General features: G+C 44.1%; 1 protein-coding gene across 18 annotated transcripts in view; it reads left to right on the top strand.

The window, feature by feature from the left end:
- Window positions 1-14,796, top strand: part of SYNRG (synergin gamma) — an 87,870-nt gene extending 73,074 nt beyond the window's left edge. For 15 of the 18 annotated variants that reach the window (XM_070478635.1, XM_070478633.1, XM_070478641.1 and 12 more), the window contains 3 exons: window positions 10,844-10,954; window positions 11,291-11,326; window positions 12,330-14,796. In XM_070478635.1, the coding sequence (XP_070334736.1) occupies window positions 10,844-10,954; window positions 11,291-11,326; window positions 12,330-12,461 (279 nt within the window). In that variant the 3' untranslated portion in view covers window positions 12,462-14,796. The remainder of the gene's footprint in view (window positions 1-10,843; window positions 10,955-11,290; window positions 11,327-12,329) is intronic. The other 3 variants (XM_070478634.1, XM_070478644.1, XM_070478643.1) reach the window with 1 other exon arrangement.
- The last annotated feature ends 435 nt before the right edge of the window (window positions 14,797-15,231 follow it).

The following is a 15,231-nucleotide window of genomic DNA, read 5'->3' as shown; positions in this document are numbered from 1 at the left end:
CCGTGAGGCTGTGAGATGGCGAGGGATGTCATAAAATCCAGTGTGTTTCCTTTGCACTGTTAGCATCAAAGTTCATCAGAGGCTAATTCATTTCAATGTATAACAAAAACTACTGTAATGATGTAAAGTAATTAGCCTCCAACTAAAAAAAAAAAAAAAAAAAACTACATTTCTTTACAAAAAAAAAAAAGTTCATCAGAGCCTCTGTATTCAGTCTCACAAAGGTCTCACCTCAACACCCATTTGTTCCATGTTTTTATAGCAGCAAGATCTACAGCCACACATTAGGAATATTCGGGTCTGGGTGTCTCCTAATTCACGCATCTTCTGCTCCTTACTCTCTACTCCTGTGGACCATATTAAGCCTAAACATCATCAGCATCATTAGCCAACATTTACTGAGTGCTTACTGTGTACCAGACCTTATTCATGACTCTTTACATGGATATAATGAATACAGCAGTCTTGAGGGTAGATGATAATATTCTACCCTGATTAAATGAAGAAACTGAAGCACAGCGATATTGATGAGACCTGGACTCAGTTTGAAAGAGTTCTAAGTCTGCTTTTTCAACCACAGTGCTCTCTTGCCTCCTTGAAATGGGCAAATTGGACAGGTGAAAGCAGAAAGGCAAAAGCCTTCTTGTAGAAGATGAGTTGTTCCGTAGGTTCGGGGTTAAAGAGATGAAACACCAGAAGTCTGTCTTGGCAGTGACTTGATGTAAACAGTCAAGTTATTTCCTGTGTACTTTTTCCCCGGTTAACATCTCAGGACTGCAGAGGAGCTTAAAGGAGTGCCCCTGCCACTTAGATTTTGAGCTGCTTTGTTTTGATGGCAGTTGGTTTCTTATTGTAAGTGACACTGAAGGCTAGAGTGCTATACAAACCTCTCTTCTGGTACTGTTAGGAAAAGGCTGCGATTGCAGGGCTTTTTTTTTTTTTTTTTTGCTGTGACTTCTTTAAAGAAGGATATCACAAAAGACCAAATGTGTTAAGCAGGTTCATTATGTATTAGCCCTTTTCCGTTTGGAGCAAAGGATATTTGGGGAGAATCTTAGCCTTGATTACGGCTCTGAGGGAGCTGCTGTCGGGGTGACTTGGAAGCCAGTTTCATCCTTGTACATCTTGCTCATGAGAAAGGCTTGCCTTCGAGATTCTGATTGCCCCTCCTGGGTTTCTTTAATTTTTTTTCCTTCTTTAATAAAATATATACTTAGTAAAATGCAAAAATCTTAGTTATACCACTCAGTGGTTTTGACAAATGCATGGCACACATAACCCATGCCTGGTCGAGATCCAAGATAGCCCATCTTCCCAGAAGCTTTCCTTACGCTCCATTGTTGTCTTCGCCCCACTCAGAGATAAGCCATGTTTTGATTTTTTACATGAAGGATGAGTTTTGCCCAGACCTATTTGAAGGAGCCATAGAATTTAGTTTTGTGATTTTGTGAATTAGTCACCCGCCTAGCCCGGGAGTGTTGCCTTCTCACTTAACGGTGGCTCTAAATCCCTCCACATGGCGAAAGAGGAGGTGAAGGGGAAGAGTGGCCAGGCATTCATGCCCTCCCCTTCAGACTCCCATAGGAACAGCCATTTCTAGCATCCATGTCTGGATCTGGATGCTTGAGTGACTTTACCTGGCTTTATTTTAGGCCCCAGAAGGATAGATGTCTGCCACTAGACAGCAGAGAAGTACATTGCACATTGTGGCTGCTGCTGAGTATTTCCACAGTCGGCCATGCTCTTCCAGTTATAATTGCTTTTTTCAGTAGTTAGCTGTGAAAAGTAAGCATTCCCTACTCATATTTCTCCTGATTATGTATACCATGACATTTGCTCTTGATAACTGGTAGGTCTTCGGTCCTTAAACTTCCCTGAGGGGCGTCCCTGGAGGTCCCCATGCTCTGTGCCTTATTTAATGAGCTGAATCACTTCAGCCAGGTTCTTTGGTTCCAACAACACTGATACAGTAGTTACTATTTCTTTTGCACCTAGAACCTGCTGGACATTGTGTTGTATTCCTTCTCATTCAATCCTGGTAATAATCCCATAAAGTCAGCATAATCCCCGGTTTTCCAAGTGCAGAAATGGGAGCTCAGAAAAGATGAAACTTGCCTGAAACTCACAAATCATGGATTTGAATGTAAATCATTTGCCTAAAACTACTTTTCCTACTGTGTTAGTCCCAGCTTCCAAAGTATTAAAAAATGACTTGTTTCTTCCCACAAAGACTCTATGGGACTCTGCATCAAAAGGAAACTGCATTACTTTTGCCAGGTGAAAAAGTTCTGGGTGCAGCAGTGACGCTTGGGCTAAGGGAAGCAGAGCGCAAGTCTCAACCTCCAAATTGTGGCTCCTTATTATTTCTTTAAGCAGGAAGTTACGCTAGCGGCAGAGTTTTACATGTCCCTTTCTGTTTAATGCTCCCGTAAGCCATGGACTAAAACTCCCTCTTGTGGCAAAAGCGTACTTCTGAGCGCTGATTGAAGGAACTTTTTTCTCAGAGAAAAATCCTCTCTTGTAGTGAGGTGACCGCTTTTTTTTTTTTTTTGGTCGCTGTGGATCTTTGTTGCTGCATGAGGGCTTTTCTCCAGTTGCTGAGAGCAGGGCTCCGCTCCAGTTGTGGTGCGTGGGCCTCTCCGTATGCTGGCGGAGAAGCCCCCCGTTCTCGTTGCCGAGCACAGGCTCTGAAACGCTCGGGCTTCGGTAGTTGGCAGCACGCAGCTTGGTAGCTGTGGCACATGGGCTTATTTGCTCTGCAGCATGTGGAATCTTCCTGGATCAGGGATCGAACCCCTGTCCCCTGCACTGGCAGATGGATTCCTATCCACTGTGCCACCGGGGACACGGATGAGTGAATCATTGAGGTTTTATCTCATGGTTGTGGATTGAAGTTCAGTAGGTTTGTAACGAAGACTTCAGTCCTGGAAAACAGAACTAATCTATTTTGCCATATGAAATCTATGAGAAGAGACAGGGCTGTTACTCTCCTGACCTCCAGTCAACTGAAAATCACCCAGTCTCTGTGATTCCACTGTTACCCTCAGTCTAATAAAATTCTTGCCTGCTTCCTTTTAATGTGAAATAAGCAAATGGAAAAAAATAAAAGAAAAAAATAAAATAAAATAAAAAAATGTGAAATAAGCAGTGAATTTCAGAGTACTTTCTGTTGCTGTGGCATGTCAGGTGAACAGTTTTTTTTTTTTAAATAAAGATAGCATTTTTATCATCTTGCCAATCTGCATAGTGTTTTAGAGACAGAATTTTCATCATGTCTCCACAAGATTATCTTTATTTGACTGAAGGTAGATATGGTAGACAGGATAACGCCTCCCCACACCCAAGATGTTCATGTTCTAAGCCCTAGAACCTGTGAATGTTTTACTTTAGGTGGTAGAAGGGACTTTGCAGATGTGATTACATTAAGGGTCTTTGAATGGGAAACCTAGCCTGGATTATCTCGGCAGGCCCAGAGGTATGACAAGGGTCCTTATAAGAGGAAGACAAAAGGACTTCCCCTTCTCCTCCTGCCTTCAGTCTTTCCTAGCATCAGGGTCTTTTCCAATGAGTCAACTCTTTGCATCAGGTGGCCACAGTATTGGAGCTTCAGCATCAGTCCTTCTTCCAGTGAATATTCATGGTTGATTTTCTTTAGGATTGACTTGTTTGATCTCCTTGCTGTCCAAGGGACTCTGAAGAGTCTTCTCCAACACCACAGTTTGAAAACATCAGTTCTTCGGCACTCAGCCTTCTTTATGATCCAACTCTCACATCCATACATGACCACTGGAAAAACCTTGCTTTGACTATACGGACCTTACTGGCAAAATGGTATCTCTCCATTTTAATATGCTGTCTAGGCTTGTCATAGCTTTTCTTCCATTAACAAGCATCTTTTAATCTCATGGCTGTAAAGCAATGTCACAGTCAAAAGAGAGAGAGACTGGCGGATGCTGCACTCTTGGCTTTGCAGATGGAACTGTGATCCACAGAGTGTGTAGGCAGTCTCTAGACACTGGAAAAGACGAAGATGTGTGTTCTCCCCTAGAATTCCCATAAGAAAAGCGGTGTTGACAACTCATTTTAGACTTCTGACCTCCAGAACTATAAGAGAATAGATTTTATTTCAGTCAGATTAAGTTTGGTGGTAACAAACACCACCACCACCCCCTCTAGCAGCGTGAAGCAACAGAGCTTTATCCCCGGCTCCTGTTCCCTGTCCATCCCAAGTTGGAGGGGCTCTATGCCGTGTCCTCCTCACGCCAGCATCTGGGTTGAGAGAGCTTCACCGCGTGGAACATAGCTGGTCGCCAGGAGAGGATCACGGGAACATGACAAATAGCACATTGGTCTTAAAGACTTCCTTCCAAAAGTGAGCATATTACTTATCCTCAGCCTCTTAACACCACGACAAGTCACACAGCCGTGTCTAATTCAGAGGGACAGAGAAGGAGAATAAGGCTATTGGTAAGGAATGCGAATTGCTACCAAACTCTTCTTCCTCAATAGTGATTTTCTTGGATACCGTTTTAGTAGTTTATTATTGGCTAAAGATTCAAGATTATATCAATGTATCCCAGCCTGCCTCTGGGACTTGTCAGTGCATACAGGTCAAGTATAATATCGCTGGTTTTTAATCTTTGCTAAATACATGGCACACTTGCCAATTAAAGTAGGTGACACACACACACAAAACAAAACAAAACAAAAAAAAAAGTAGGTGACACAATTCAAGGTGGCCTGTAGAGGGCGTGCCTCCTTCTAGAATTAGGGCCCTTTGATCCGTGTCACACTGTTACTGTGGACTGCAGTAATCCCCTTGCCAATAGATGTATATTTATAAACGTTAATTTTGTCATTTGAAAGACTAATTTGACTACAGAGTAATTTAGGCAGAGCCTTATGATTTTCGCTGGAGTTTACAATATGACCTTTTCATTTGCTTCTTTTATTCCTTTGGTAAACATATATTAAAAGGTTTTTATTAACTTTTTTTTTTCAGGATTTAGTTTCCTTGGGTTCTAATTATTTCTCAAACAGGCCTTCTTCAGTAACATGATAAATGTCTATAATGTAGATTACAGACAGGCTACTGTGTTTTCAACCAGTTCAAAGAGCATGTTAGATTTTATTTATCAAAGTGAATATTGTGATCATTTAGAGTATTCGATCCTTTCCAGCGCCCTTTTTTTTTTTTTTTTAAATTTTTATTAGTTGGAGGCTAATTACTTTACATCATTACAGTAGTTTCTGTTATACATTGATATGAATTAGCCCTGGATTTACATGTATTCCCCATCCCAGTCCCCCCTCCCACCTCCCTCTCCACCCGATCCCTCTGGGTCTTCCCAGTGCACCAGGCCCGAGCACTTGTCTCATGTACCCAACCTGAGCTGGTTATCCGTTTCACCCTAGATAATATACATGTTTCAATGCTGTTCTCCTGAAACATCCCACCCTCTCCTTCTCCCAGAGTCCACAAGTCTGTTCCATACATCTGAGTCTCTTTTTCTGTTTTGCATATAGGGTTATCGTTACCATCTTTCTAAAGTCCATATATATGTGTTAGTATATTGTAATGGTCTTATCTTTCTGGCTTACTTCACTCTGTATAATGGGCTCCAGTTTCATCCATCTCATTAGAACTGATTCAAATGAATTCTTTTTAATGGCTGAGTAGTATTCCATGGTGTATATGTACCACAGCTTCCTCATCCATTCGTCTGTCCAGCGCCCTTTTTATTTATCTGTGAGGATCCTAACACTGGTTGAAGGAGAGAGGGAGGGCATGTGAAATTGTTGCCATTTTACAAAGGACAGAATTGGACGACAGACAAGGGACAGTGCCACCTGCTTCTCGGTTTGACCAAATAGGTCATGATCGCACTAAGAAAGAAAAAGAGTTATCCTCTGACTTTGGGCCAAAGTGGAGTAGGTTCATACAGTTGAACCTTCTACCTCCCTTTCTCTTCTTTGAGAACTATCTATCATACTTCCTTCCCTATGTGTGATCTGAATGGATTTAGCTCAGGTTAGTTTGAGATGTTTGTGGAAACCTGGCACATTCAAAAGGAATGAAGAACTATCATATATAATCTACACAGTTTCCTGGTGAGAGAAGCCCTTTTTTTTCCCCTGGGAAAAAATAATATAGTTATGCAAATACAAAGACAGTATGGTGACTCCTCAGTGGCTCAACCTAAAGTAACTATGGAACATGTAGCCATTATTTTATCATCAAATTTGCCGTTATCCTGGTCATCTCAGTATTCTTGAAGAAAAACCGAAGCCAACTTCCTAGGCTCCCAGATCCGTCACTATCTGGATTACAAGCGCTTGTCTCTCTCACTGAAGCCACCCCTTGCATGATCACTCCGGACTGTGTTATCAAGCATCCAACTGCAGAGCCTGGGCAGTCTAAACTCAGACATGTTTCTGAGCCCAACTTGGTAACTTAAGACCTTTCTCACTCTTGATTTGTTTCTGATTCTCAAGACAGGACAGTTGACCCTTTTACTTTGTTCCTATTGCCTCCCTTCATCCTCACTTCCTTTCCCATGTGACAAAGCATGTTCCTTAGCATTTGAGGTTATTCCTGTCTGTCCAAGGACAATCAACTGTCCTGGTTTGCTCAGGACCAAGGGATTTCCTCAGAGCTAAGATGGGAACAGTCATTTTTTAGAAGTCATTTATTTATTTTTGGCTGTGCTGGGTCTTCGTTGCAGCGAGTGGGGGCTACTTTCTCTTGTCCAGGTGGCGTCTCTTGTCACGGAGCACAGGCTCCACGGGGTGCAGGCCTCAGTAGTTGTGGCACATGGGCCTCATTGCCTTTTGGCATGTGGGATCTTCCCAGACCAGGAATTGAATCCATGTCCCCCGCGTTGCAGGTGGATTCTTACCCACTGGACCACGAGGAAGTCCATAAAATGGGGCGAGTCTTGCACAGACCGGGACGTTGGTCACCCTAGTCCACTGTTTTCTTATGTGGAGATACTATATGATGGGGCTGCACACATCTCTTCCCACCCCTGTGTTCAGTGACACTGCACTGGTAGCTCAAAATCAACCATGGAGGAGTGTTTATACCATGGAAATCCACAAATGCTTCAAACTAGGGCTTGACATGTTGATTTTCTAGATTTAAAGTGATACAGAGAAAATATTAATGTAGGTTAAACTTAAAGGTATGCTCTTTGTGTAGCCCTTATGTTGTGAGTAGAACCAAAAGTTGGGTAAAGATTCTACAGCATTCAAAAACTATTATCTGATTCAGCAAAGAAGTCACTCACGTATTTGACAGACACATGAAGTTCCAAAGTGTGTCTGAGTGGTGACACTCTAGCCCCTGTCCTTCACATCAGACATGACCATTTACATCAGAGGTAACATTCTTCCAGGAGAGCAGGCAGAGGTTGACTGTTGCTCTAAGAGTTGGGCAAAAACCCAAGAATGCATTTTGTGAGAATAAGATAGTAAGGGGGTAGGCGGGTGGGGGAAGAACTTCCTTGGCAGTCCAGTGGTTAAGACTCCACTCTTTCACTGTCAGGGCAGCTAAGATCCCACATGCTGTGCGGTGCAGTTTAAAAAAAAAAGATACTATATGAAATTTACAATAAAAGGATGGTATATTTTATTATTTGTAAAATGTGTGCTGCACATTCTTCATATCAGTAAAGTTTATAATAAGCTTACATACATGTGTGGGTTTGTGTGTATGTATATATTTACATGCATGCATACCTCTTCCTCTTTGGAAAGACAGTTCTTAATTGAGCAGGGAGGGAAGCAGTTTTGTCCCAAAATTAGCCAGGGATTCTGCTAAACATCCTGCATGCAGAGGACAGACCCCGCAGCAAAGATTTAACCAGCTTAAAATGTCAGTAGTGCCAAGTTTAAGAAACTCTGCTCTAGGGCATATATAAGAAATATAAATTAGTTCAGGTATACCTAACTTTTACCCATTAACAATCCAAAATCTTGTTTTCTTGATTAGATTTTTATATTGGAGTTTAACTGATTTATAATATATTGATTTCTGCTGTAGAGCAAAGTGGCTCACTTATATATATATATACATTCTTGTTTTAATGTTCTTTTCCATCATGGTGTCTCATAGGATATTGAATATAGTTCTCTGGGCTGTACAGTAGGACCCTGTTTATCCGTTCTGTGTATAAAAGCTTATGTCTGCTAACCTCAGCCTCCCGCTCTGTCCCTTCCTCGGTCCCCCCTCTCCTGGCAACCGCCAGACTATTCTGTCTGTGTTTCTGTTTCATAGATAGGCTCATCTGTATCATATTTTAGATTCCACATGTAAGTGATATCATATGGTATCTGTCTCTTTTTCTTTCTGACTTCACTGAGTATAATAATCTCTAGGTCCATCCATGTTGCTACAGTGGGCATTATTTTGTTCTTTTTCAGGGTTCTTTTTTATTGCCTTGTATATATATGCCACATCTTCTTTACCCATTCATCTGTCAGTGGGGGTTTCCATGTCTTGGCTATTCCAGATAGCGCTGCTATGAACGTAGGGGTGCATGTATCTTCCAGTTATAGTTTTGTCTGGGTATAAGGCCAGGAGTGGGATTGCTGGATCATATGGCAGCTCTCTTTTCAGCTTTTTGAGGAACACCCACACTGTTCTCCATAGTGGCCACACCAATTTACATTCCTGCCAACGGCGCAGGAAGCTTCACTTTTCTTCACACTCTCTCCAGCGTTTGTTATTTGTAGACTTTTTAATAATGGGCATTCTGACTGGTGGGCGGTGGGACTTCACTGTGGTGTTGATTTGCATTTATCTAATAACTAGTGATGGTGAGCATCTTTTCATGTGCTGCTGGCCATCTGTATGTCTTGTTTAAAGACGTGTCTGTTTAGGTCCTCTGCCCATTTTTTGATTTGGTTGATTTGTTGTTGAGTTGTGTGAGCTGTTGATATATTTTGGATATTAAGCCCCTGTCAGTCACATTGTTTGCAAATATTTTCTCCCATTCTGGCTTTTTGTTTCATTTTTCTGCTTTGTCTTTTTGGTTGTTTTTGTCTTGTTTTATTATTCAGTGTATTTCATAATTGCAGAATAACTTACACACAGTGAAATGCTCCTATCTTAAATGTATGGTTGGGTTAGGTTTGACAAATGCACACGACCATGTAGCCCATACCCGATCGGTACATGGAGTGCTTCGTCCCCCGCTGAAGTTCCCTTTGCCCCTTCCCAGTCCTCTGATCTGAGTCCCGAAACAACCATCTATTTTCTGTAACTTTCCATTATCCTAGATTTGCCTGTTCTGGAACCTAATATAAATGAAATTATGCACTGTATATGTTCTTATGTCAGCTTCTTTTACATTGCGTGTTGTAAAAATTCATCTGTCTTGTGTGTATCAGTTTGATCCCCTTTTATCACTGTATTTCATTGTATTAATATGCTATGTTCTTTTAAAATCCATCTTCTTGTTTATCAATACAAGCTGTTTCCAGTTTGGGCTAATATGAATAGAGCTGCTGTGAACATTTGTCATACAAGATTTTTGTTAACATGTTTGCATTTCTCTTGGATAAATAGGAATTAAAAGCTTCATATGATAGATATGTATTATAACTTTTAAGAAATTAGCAGCTTTAATCTTTAGTCTACATATTCCATATTTCATACTTTTTTTGCTAAGGAATAAAATAACGCATATAAAGAGCCTAGCTTCCTACTTAGGATAGGTAAGGGCTTGACTTAATAGCTGTTATTATCTTGGGTTGGCATACAAGGTCGTTCAGGTTTTCCTATAACATTTTATGGAAAAACTCTTAATGAACTTTTTGGCCAGCGCAATATTTACTCTCTCTAGCCAGTAATGTCCAGTTCCCTCTTTCTGGAGCGCTAGACCTGTACATCCATCTGCCTGCTCATGTAGCGTCAGAGCTCCGCTGTCCCGCAGGCAGCTTTGGCTTGGCTTGTACCAACCTGGACTCTTCTCCCCCATCTCCACCCCCAAACTCGTTCTCCTCTCACACGCCTCGTTAGGGTGGATCCTCTCAGATGCCCAGTCCTCCAGGTCTGTTGATCCTGTGGCCTTAACAGCTCCCCGCGTGTCCATTTCTCTCCACTGTTGCTTCCTCTGTTCGGACCTTCAGGACCTGTCTCCTGGCTCACTACAGCAGCCTTGGAATGAGACCCAGTCCCCCAGCTCATCGCCTGCACTGCAGCCAGAGGGGTCTGTCCCGAGTGCAGACCGCATCCTGTCAGTATCCAGTGACAACCCTTCAGGCTTTCAAGGATGAAGTCTCAGCCCCACATATTCCTTTCAAGGCCTTCGTACTTCAGGGTCATCTCCTCCCTCTGCCCACAAGCTCGGCTCCCACCCCTAGGTTTCTCCTCCTACCTATCTGCTTAGAGGCCTTTGCCCATGCTGCTTATTCTACATAAATACCCTCCCCCCATCATCCTGCCCCACCCCTCCCCCAGCAGACACCCCTCAGGACTCAGCCCCATGACTGTAAGTTCTAGGACGTGTTCTCTGCCACCCCACTCCTTCCCCTTGAGTTGGGTCAGTGTCCCAGCCCCTCCGCGCTTTGCTCTGACCCTCGGTTCTTGACTCCTAGTGTGGCTCTCATCACACAGTGTCGCCCAGTACCCACCTCGCCCCAACCCTAAACTGAGCTTTGAGGGTAGGGACTGTTTCTCACGCATCCTGACATCCCCAGGGAAATGGAATGATCGTGCTGGCGGAGGTAGAGCGCTCACTGAATTTGCTGCTGGACCTGCTGGGAGGCGGGATCAGAGAGCCGAGCCGAGCAGCGTGGGGAACTGCTGTCTCCTTACCCGTTTGTCTTGTCCTCGCAGCCTGATGAAAATTCACTGGATTTTTCCTCTTGTATGCTCCGGCCTGGGATTAAAAACGCTCAGGAGCTGGCTTGCGGGGTGTGCCTCTTGAACGTGGACTCCAGGAGCCGGGTAAGTCACCGCCTCCCCCCACACCACTTCCAAGGCAGAGCACGTCCCCAACAGGACCCGGGGCACAACCCCACCTGGCCCAGAGGCGGGGAGCCGATGAGGTCCCGAGGTGGGACCACAGAAGCAGAGACTCCTCCCAGGGGCGGTGCGGGGAGCTGTTGCAGGAGTGGATCAGGTCTTGCCTCTCTGTGGAGCGGGCTCGTTTGCCTTCTGCCTGCAGCCCCCTCTGCATGCAAGGTGGCACGGGGGAAAGGGTCGAACTGTAAGGACTTGTCTGCAGGCCAGAGGCCCCGTGCTGGAAATGTTGTTGACCTTATGGTTTCAACATTATTTCAGAAAGAAGAGAAGCCTGCAGAAGATCATCCTAAAAAAGTATGAACCACTTACTCGTTACCTTAGTGTCTCCCATCTTAATTTTGAATGTGGAGGGCAAATTCAATGATTCCACTGTCATCCTGAACTGTTCCAATCACGGATGCTTTGCTGAGTCCTTTCCATTCCCACAGTGTCTGATTCAGTCAACTAACGTGTCCACGCGGGTCACTTCCGTCTTGTGTGCATGCTTTGTGGCTCAGTATCGGCTTCTGGTGTGGCGGTTATTTTCCTCTGGGAGGAACACGGTAACAGAAAGGGTAGCTTCTGGAAGACCAGGTCATCGTGACACAGGAGGAGGTTAGAGAGCTTCAGCACTTGGCTGTTAGCGGACAGAAACAGATTTGGGGAGCTAGGGAGGTTAGAGTTTTGTTTATTTGTAGACGTTTAGAAAACACCCCAGGAAGTGGTTGAGGTTAGGCCTGGCTGGCTATAATTTACCTGCAAGCATTTTTGATTTGGAAAGCATTCTTCGGTGTTTGGTATCTTTTTTACAAGACCTGTACCTATTTGGACATTTTAATGATGTCAGTTCGGCTCTCAGCTCCCAGTGGCATTAGACCCATTTTAATCTGAGTTTTCTCTATGATAGGGCCATATGAGCCTCCAAGACCTCAGGGATGGCATGTAACAGTCAAATGCCAGCCTCAGGGAAGGGCTTCCTTCTTCACAAAGAGATCAAAGTGATCGGCGCTTGGCTATTTTCGTTCCCATGTCATGACCCCTGCCAACCCCCCACAGCCTCTGTGTGCCTTTTCTAGGAAGGATTTGGCCTCCTTTTGCTGAAACTGGGTTTAACAGTAAAGATTTTTTTTTATGCCTTTAATTAGCGGCACAAAACTTCTCTCACTTGAATTCCTGTAGCCACCTGCCCAGCTTTTGTGTGTGCGCCAGTCTGGCCTCAGCCTCTGTGTCCTGGAGCGGGGTCCCTGCCGGCTGCCGGTCAGCCCGGGCGTGGAGGGGGCCTCACCACTCGCCCCTCGTATCTGTTTCTTCCTGGCAGGCGTTCAACTCGGAAACCGACAGCTTCAAGCTGGCCTACGGGGGACACCAGTATCATGCCAGCTGTGCCAACTTCTGGATCAACTGTGTGGAGCCGAAACCTCCCGGCCTGATCCTGCCCGATTTGCTCTGAGAGCGCCTGACTGCTCCTCTGTGACGGACCCAGCTGTGTTGGTTTTTTCCACCACACCCCCTGGGGTGACCGGGACCAATAAACGGAGTGTGAGTGCTGTGGATCCCCCCACCCACCCATCAGGAGGAAAGCCTCAAGAGGTGGGGGGAGGGGCTGTGCAGCGTCTCAGTCTTTCCCACAGACGACCTTTGCCCCCAAGTTCCCAGGGCCAGTCTTTGGAATTTCAGGTCAAACCACCCTACCCAAACTGCACGTGGCACCAGAAGTTTGCTAATTTATCTCTAGTTCTCTTAAGATGTTTTAAAATATGGACCACAATTGCCTTTATCTGAGGAATAATTAGCTGCTGCAGCATTGAAACTGTGAAGAATTAACATTTGAAGAAAAATAAATTCTTGCTCTAGGACTGGAGTCAGAAGGATTTTGAGCCAGTGTTTGTGTATCTGGAATACTTTCTGTTCTGTGAAGTAGAATGCATTTAGCCACATTTAGTGTGTTAATATCTAAGATGAATATAAAGGGAGAAATTGTGATTAAACAGATGTTCCTTTTATAGAAAAATTTCTGCTTCTCTCCACTGGACAACGGCAGGTGGGTGAGGGTAGATTTACCAACTTTAGTGTCGCGACAGAACCAGTTCTCCACTCTGTTGGTGCATTTATAAGACTGTCAGCTTTCAAGAAAACTTTCAAAGCACACCTGGGGACTTTGCAGTGGAGAACGTTCATTTCGACCAAGACCTGAATCTTGGTCTATCTGGATGAATATCGTTGCCCTTGGGGGGTCTTCACTGAAAGCCTTGTGTACCTCACACACAGACTGTGAACATAGTATTTTTTTTCAAACAAGGTTTGGAAAGGCAGCTGAATGAAATCTCTTTGCAAAGGCCTCTGTCCAGATTTCCAAAAACGTCTGCACAGGGACCAGTCCGTTTCTCTGAGAGAGACCTAGAAATTGGACTGAGAGAGACCAGGGTTGGACGGTGGAGCTCATGGCCCAGCAAGAAGAAGAAGAAGGTGTGTATTTGTGGTGGAGGCACGTGACTTAGAAGCAATGGCAGGAAATTGTTCAGAACCAGCACTGAATTTTAGGAGGAAAAGGCTCATGCTGTCTGTTGTGTGGTGTTTTTTGTTTTTTTTGGGTTTTTTTTGCCTCACTGTGTAGCTTGTGGGATCGCAGCTTCCCTACCAGGGATTGAACCTGCGTCTTCAGCAGTGAAAGCATGGAGTCCACACCACTGGGTCACCAGGAACTCCGTCATGCTCTCTGGTATAGGGAATTTTCTTTGCCGCTTAAACCGAATGCATAAAATCAGGGGGAAAAAAGTCAAGTAGTAAGGACTGTGTTGTTCCTGGGAAGAACACGTCAATCTAGGACACACATTTCGGTTGTGAATTATGTGCTTATGAAGCAGTTTTGAACTTTGTGTGGTTCACTTTGTGTGGCTTAAGCTCTCTGACATAGTTTTTGTTTGTAAACTGGAAAAGTTGGTTTTGTCTGTATAATTGCTGCTTCACATAATTAATTAGATCATTTTTCTCTCCTCAGGACAAAACTTGGGGCAATTCGATTTTGCTCCATCTTACATCTTTTACTTCCACCCTCCCCAAAAAAGGTAGAGAACGTTTTCATTCCTGAGCTGTTGAGGCTTCTGCTTTACCTGGCTGCATGCCAGGATGCACAGACAAGTGTTGATGAGGTAAATCTGTTTTTTTCTCATCTGCTGCGGATGATACCATCTCCAGCTGCTAATAACCAGAACAGCTGTCTCTGAGTTGTTACCTTTGCCCTCCACAGGGCCAGTGGGTGTTAGTGATGACACAAGTGGGCCGGTTTCTAGTAAACTTTGCCTGGGGCCCCTGGGCTCCACTTCAGCCTGAGCAGTGCCTTGTGTTTCGACATGGCACCAAAATTCAAGCAGCCTTCTCGTTGGTCTTACACATTCCATGATAGACCATGGTCACCAATCTACCTTTGCAACAAGAAACGTCTCCCAGTTTGACAGAATTTCCATGGCAGAGACATTTTTGGAAACGCTGTGTGGACTGTTATTCTGTCACAGTGGTCCATATTGATGACAGTGCTCACCTGTTAACTAGATAGGTTTCCATTTCTAGATGTATTCCAGAACGCCTCAGATAAAACTCGTAAGTATAGTTACTGCTGACTTTAGCAAGTACGATAGGTTTAGTCACTTCATGGGAGGTGCCAGAGGAAAAATACAGCAGGCATCAACGAAAAGCCTTTGCTGCAGAGTATTCACTACTTTCAGTATCTTGTTTAGTATTGGAAATGCTTTATTAGATCTGCCAATAAAGATTTGGGGAGTGTCGAATACTGTCACGTTGATTTTCTTTACGCAGGTTTTTTTTTTTTTTTTACGCAGGTTTATTAAAATGAGTCAACACTGCATCCAGCTTCACCTCAATGCTTGTTAGCCGAGAGCCCAGTGTCCTTGGAAACAGTAACCAAGGTTACTCACTTCCATACAATGCGTTGTGCAGGCTGCTGCTCCCCTTGCTTGAGTGGCGATTAGCAAGCTCTGTTCTGGTGGTGTATTTTGCCTTTAAATGTCTGATGGCTCACTGTGCAGTTTTGTCTGGACATGCTTGAGACAGCAGCAGCACAGTGTGGATCAGGGCGTTATCTATGCTTTGCTTTTCCTGCGGCTCCTGGTTAGCAGTTCATAGAGGTTGCTTATTCTAAATTATCTGAACATATTTGGTGTGCATCTACGTAATTTATTTACAGGTGCCTTCTAACTGCTTTT

The sequence above is a fragment of the Odocoileus virginianus genome, chromosome 17 (assembly GCF_023699985.2).
Source record: "Odocoileus virginianus isolate 20LAN1187 ecotype Illinois chromosome 17, Ovbor_1.2, whole genome shotgun sequence".
Classification (NCBI taxonomy): Eukaryota; Metazoa; Chordata; class Mammalia; order Artiodactyla; family Cervidae; genus Odocoileus; species Odocoileus virginianus.
Note: the sequence above shows the minus strand (reverse complement) of the source record. Positions and strands in the feature narration are given on the sequence as shown.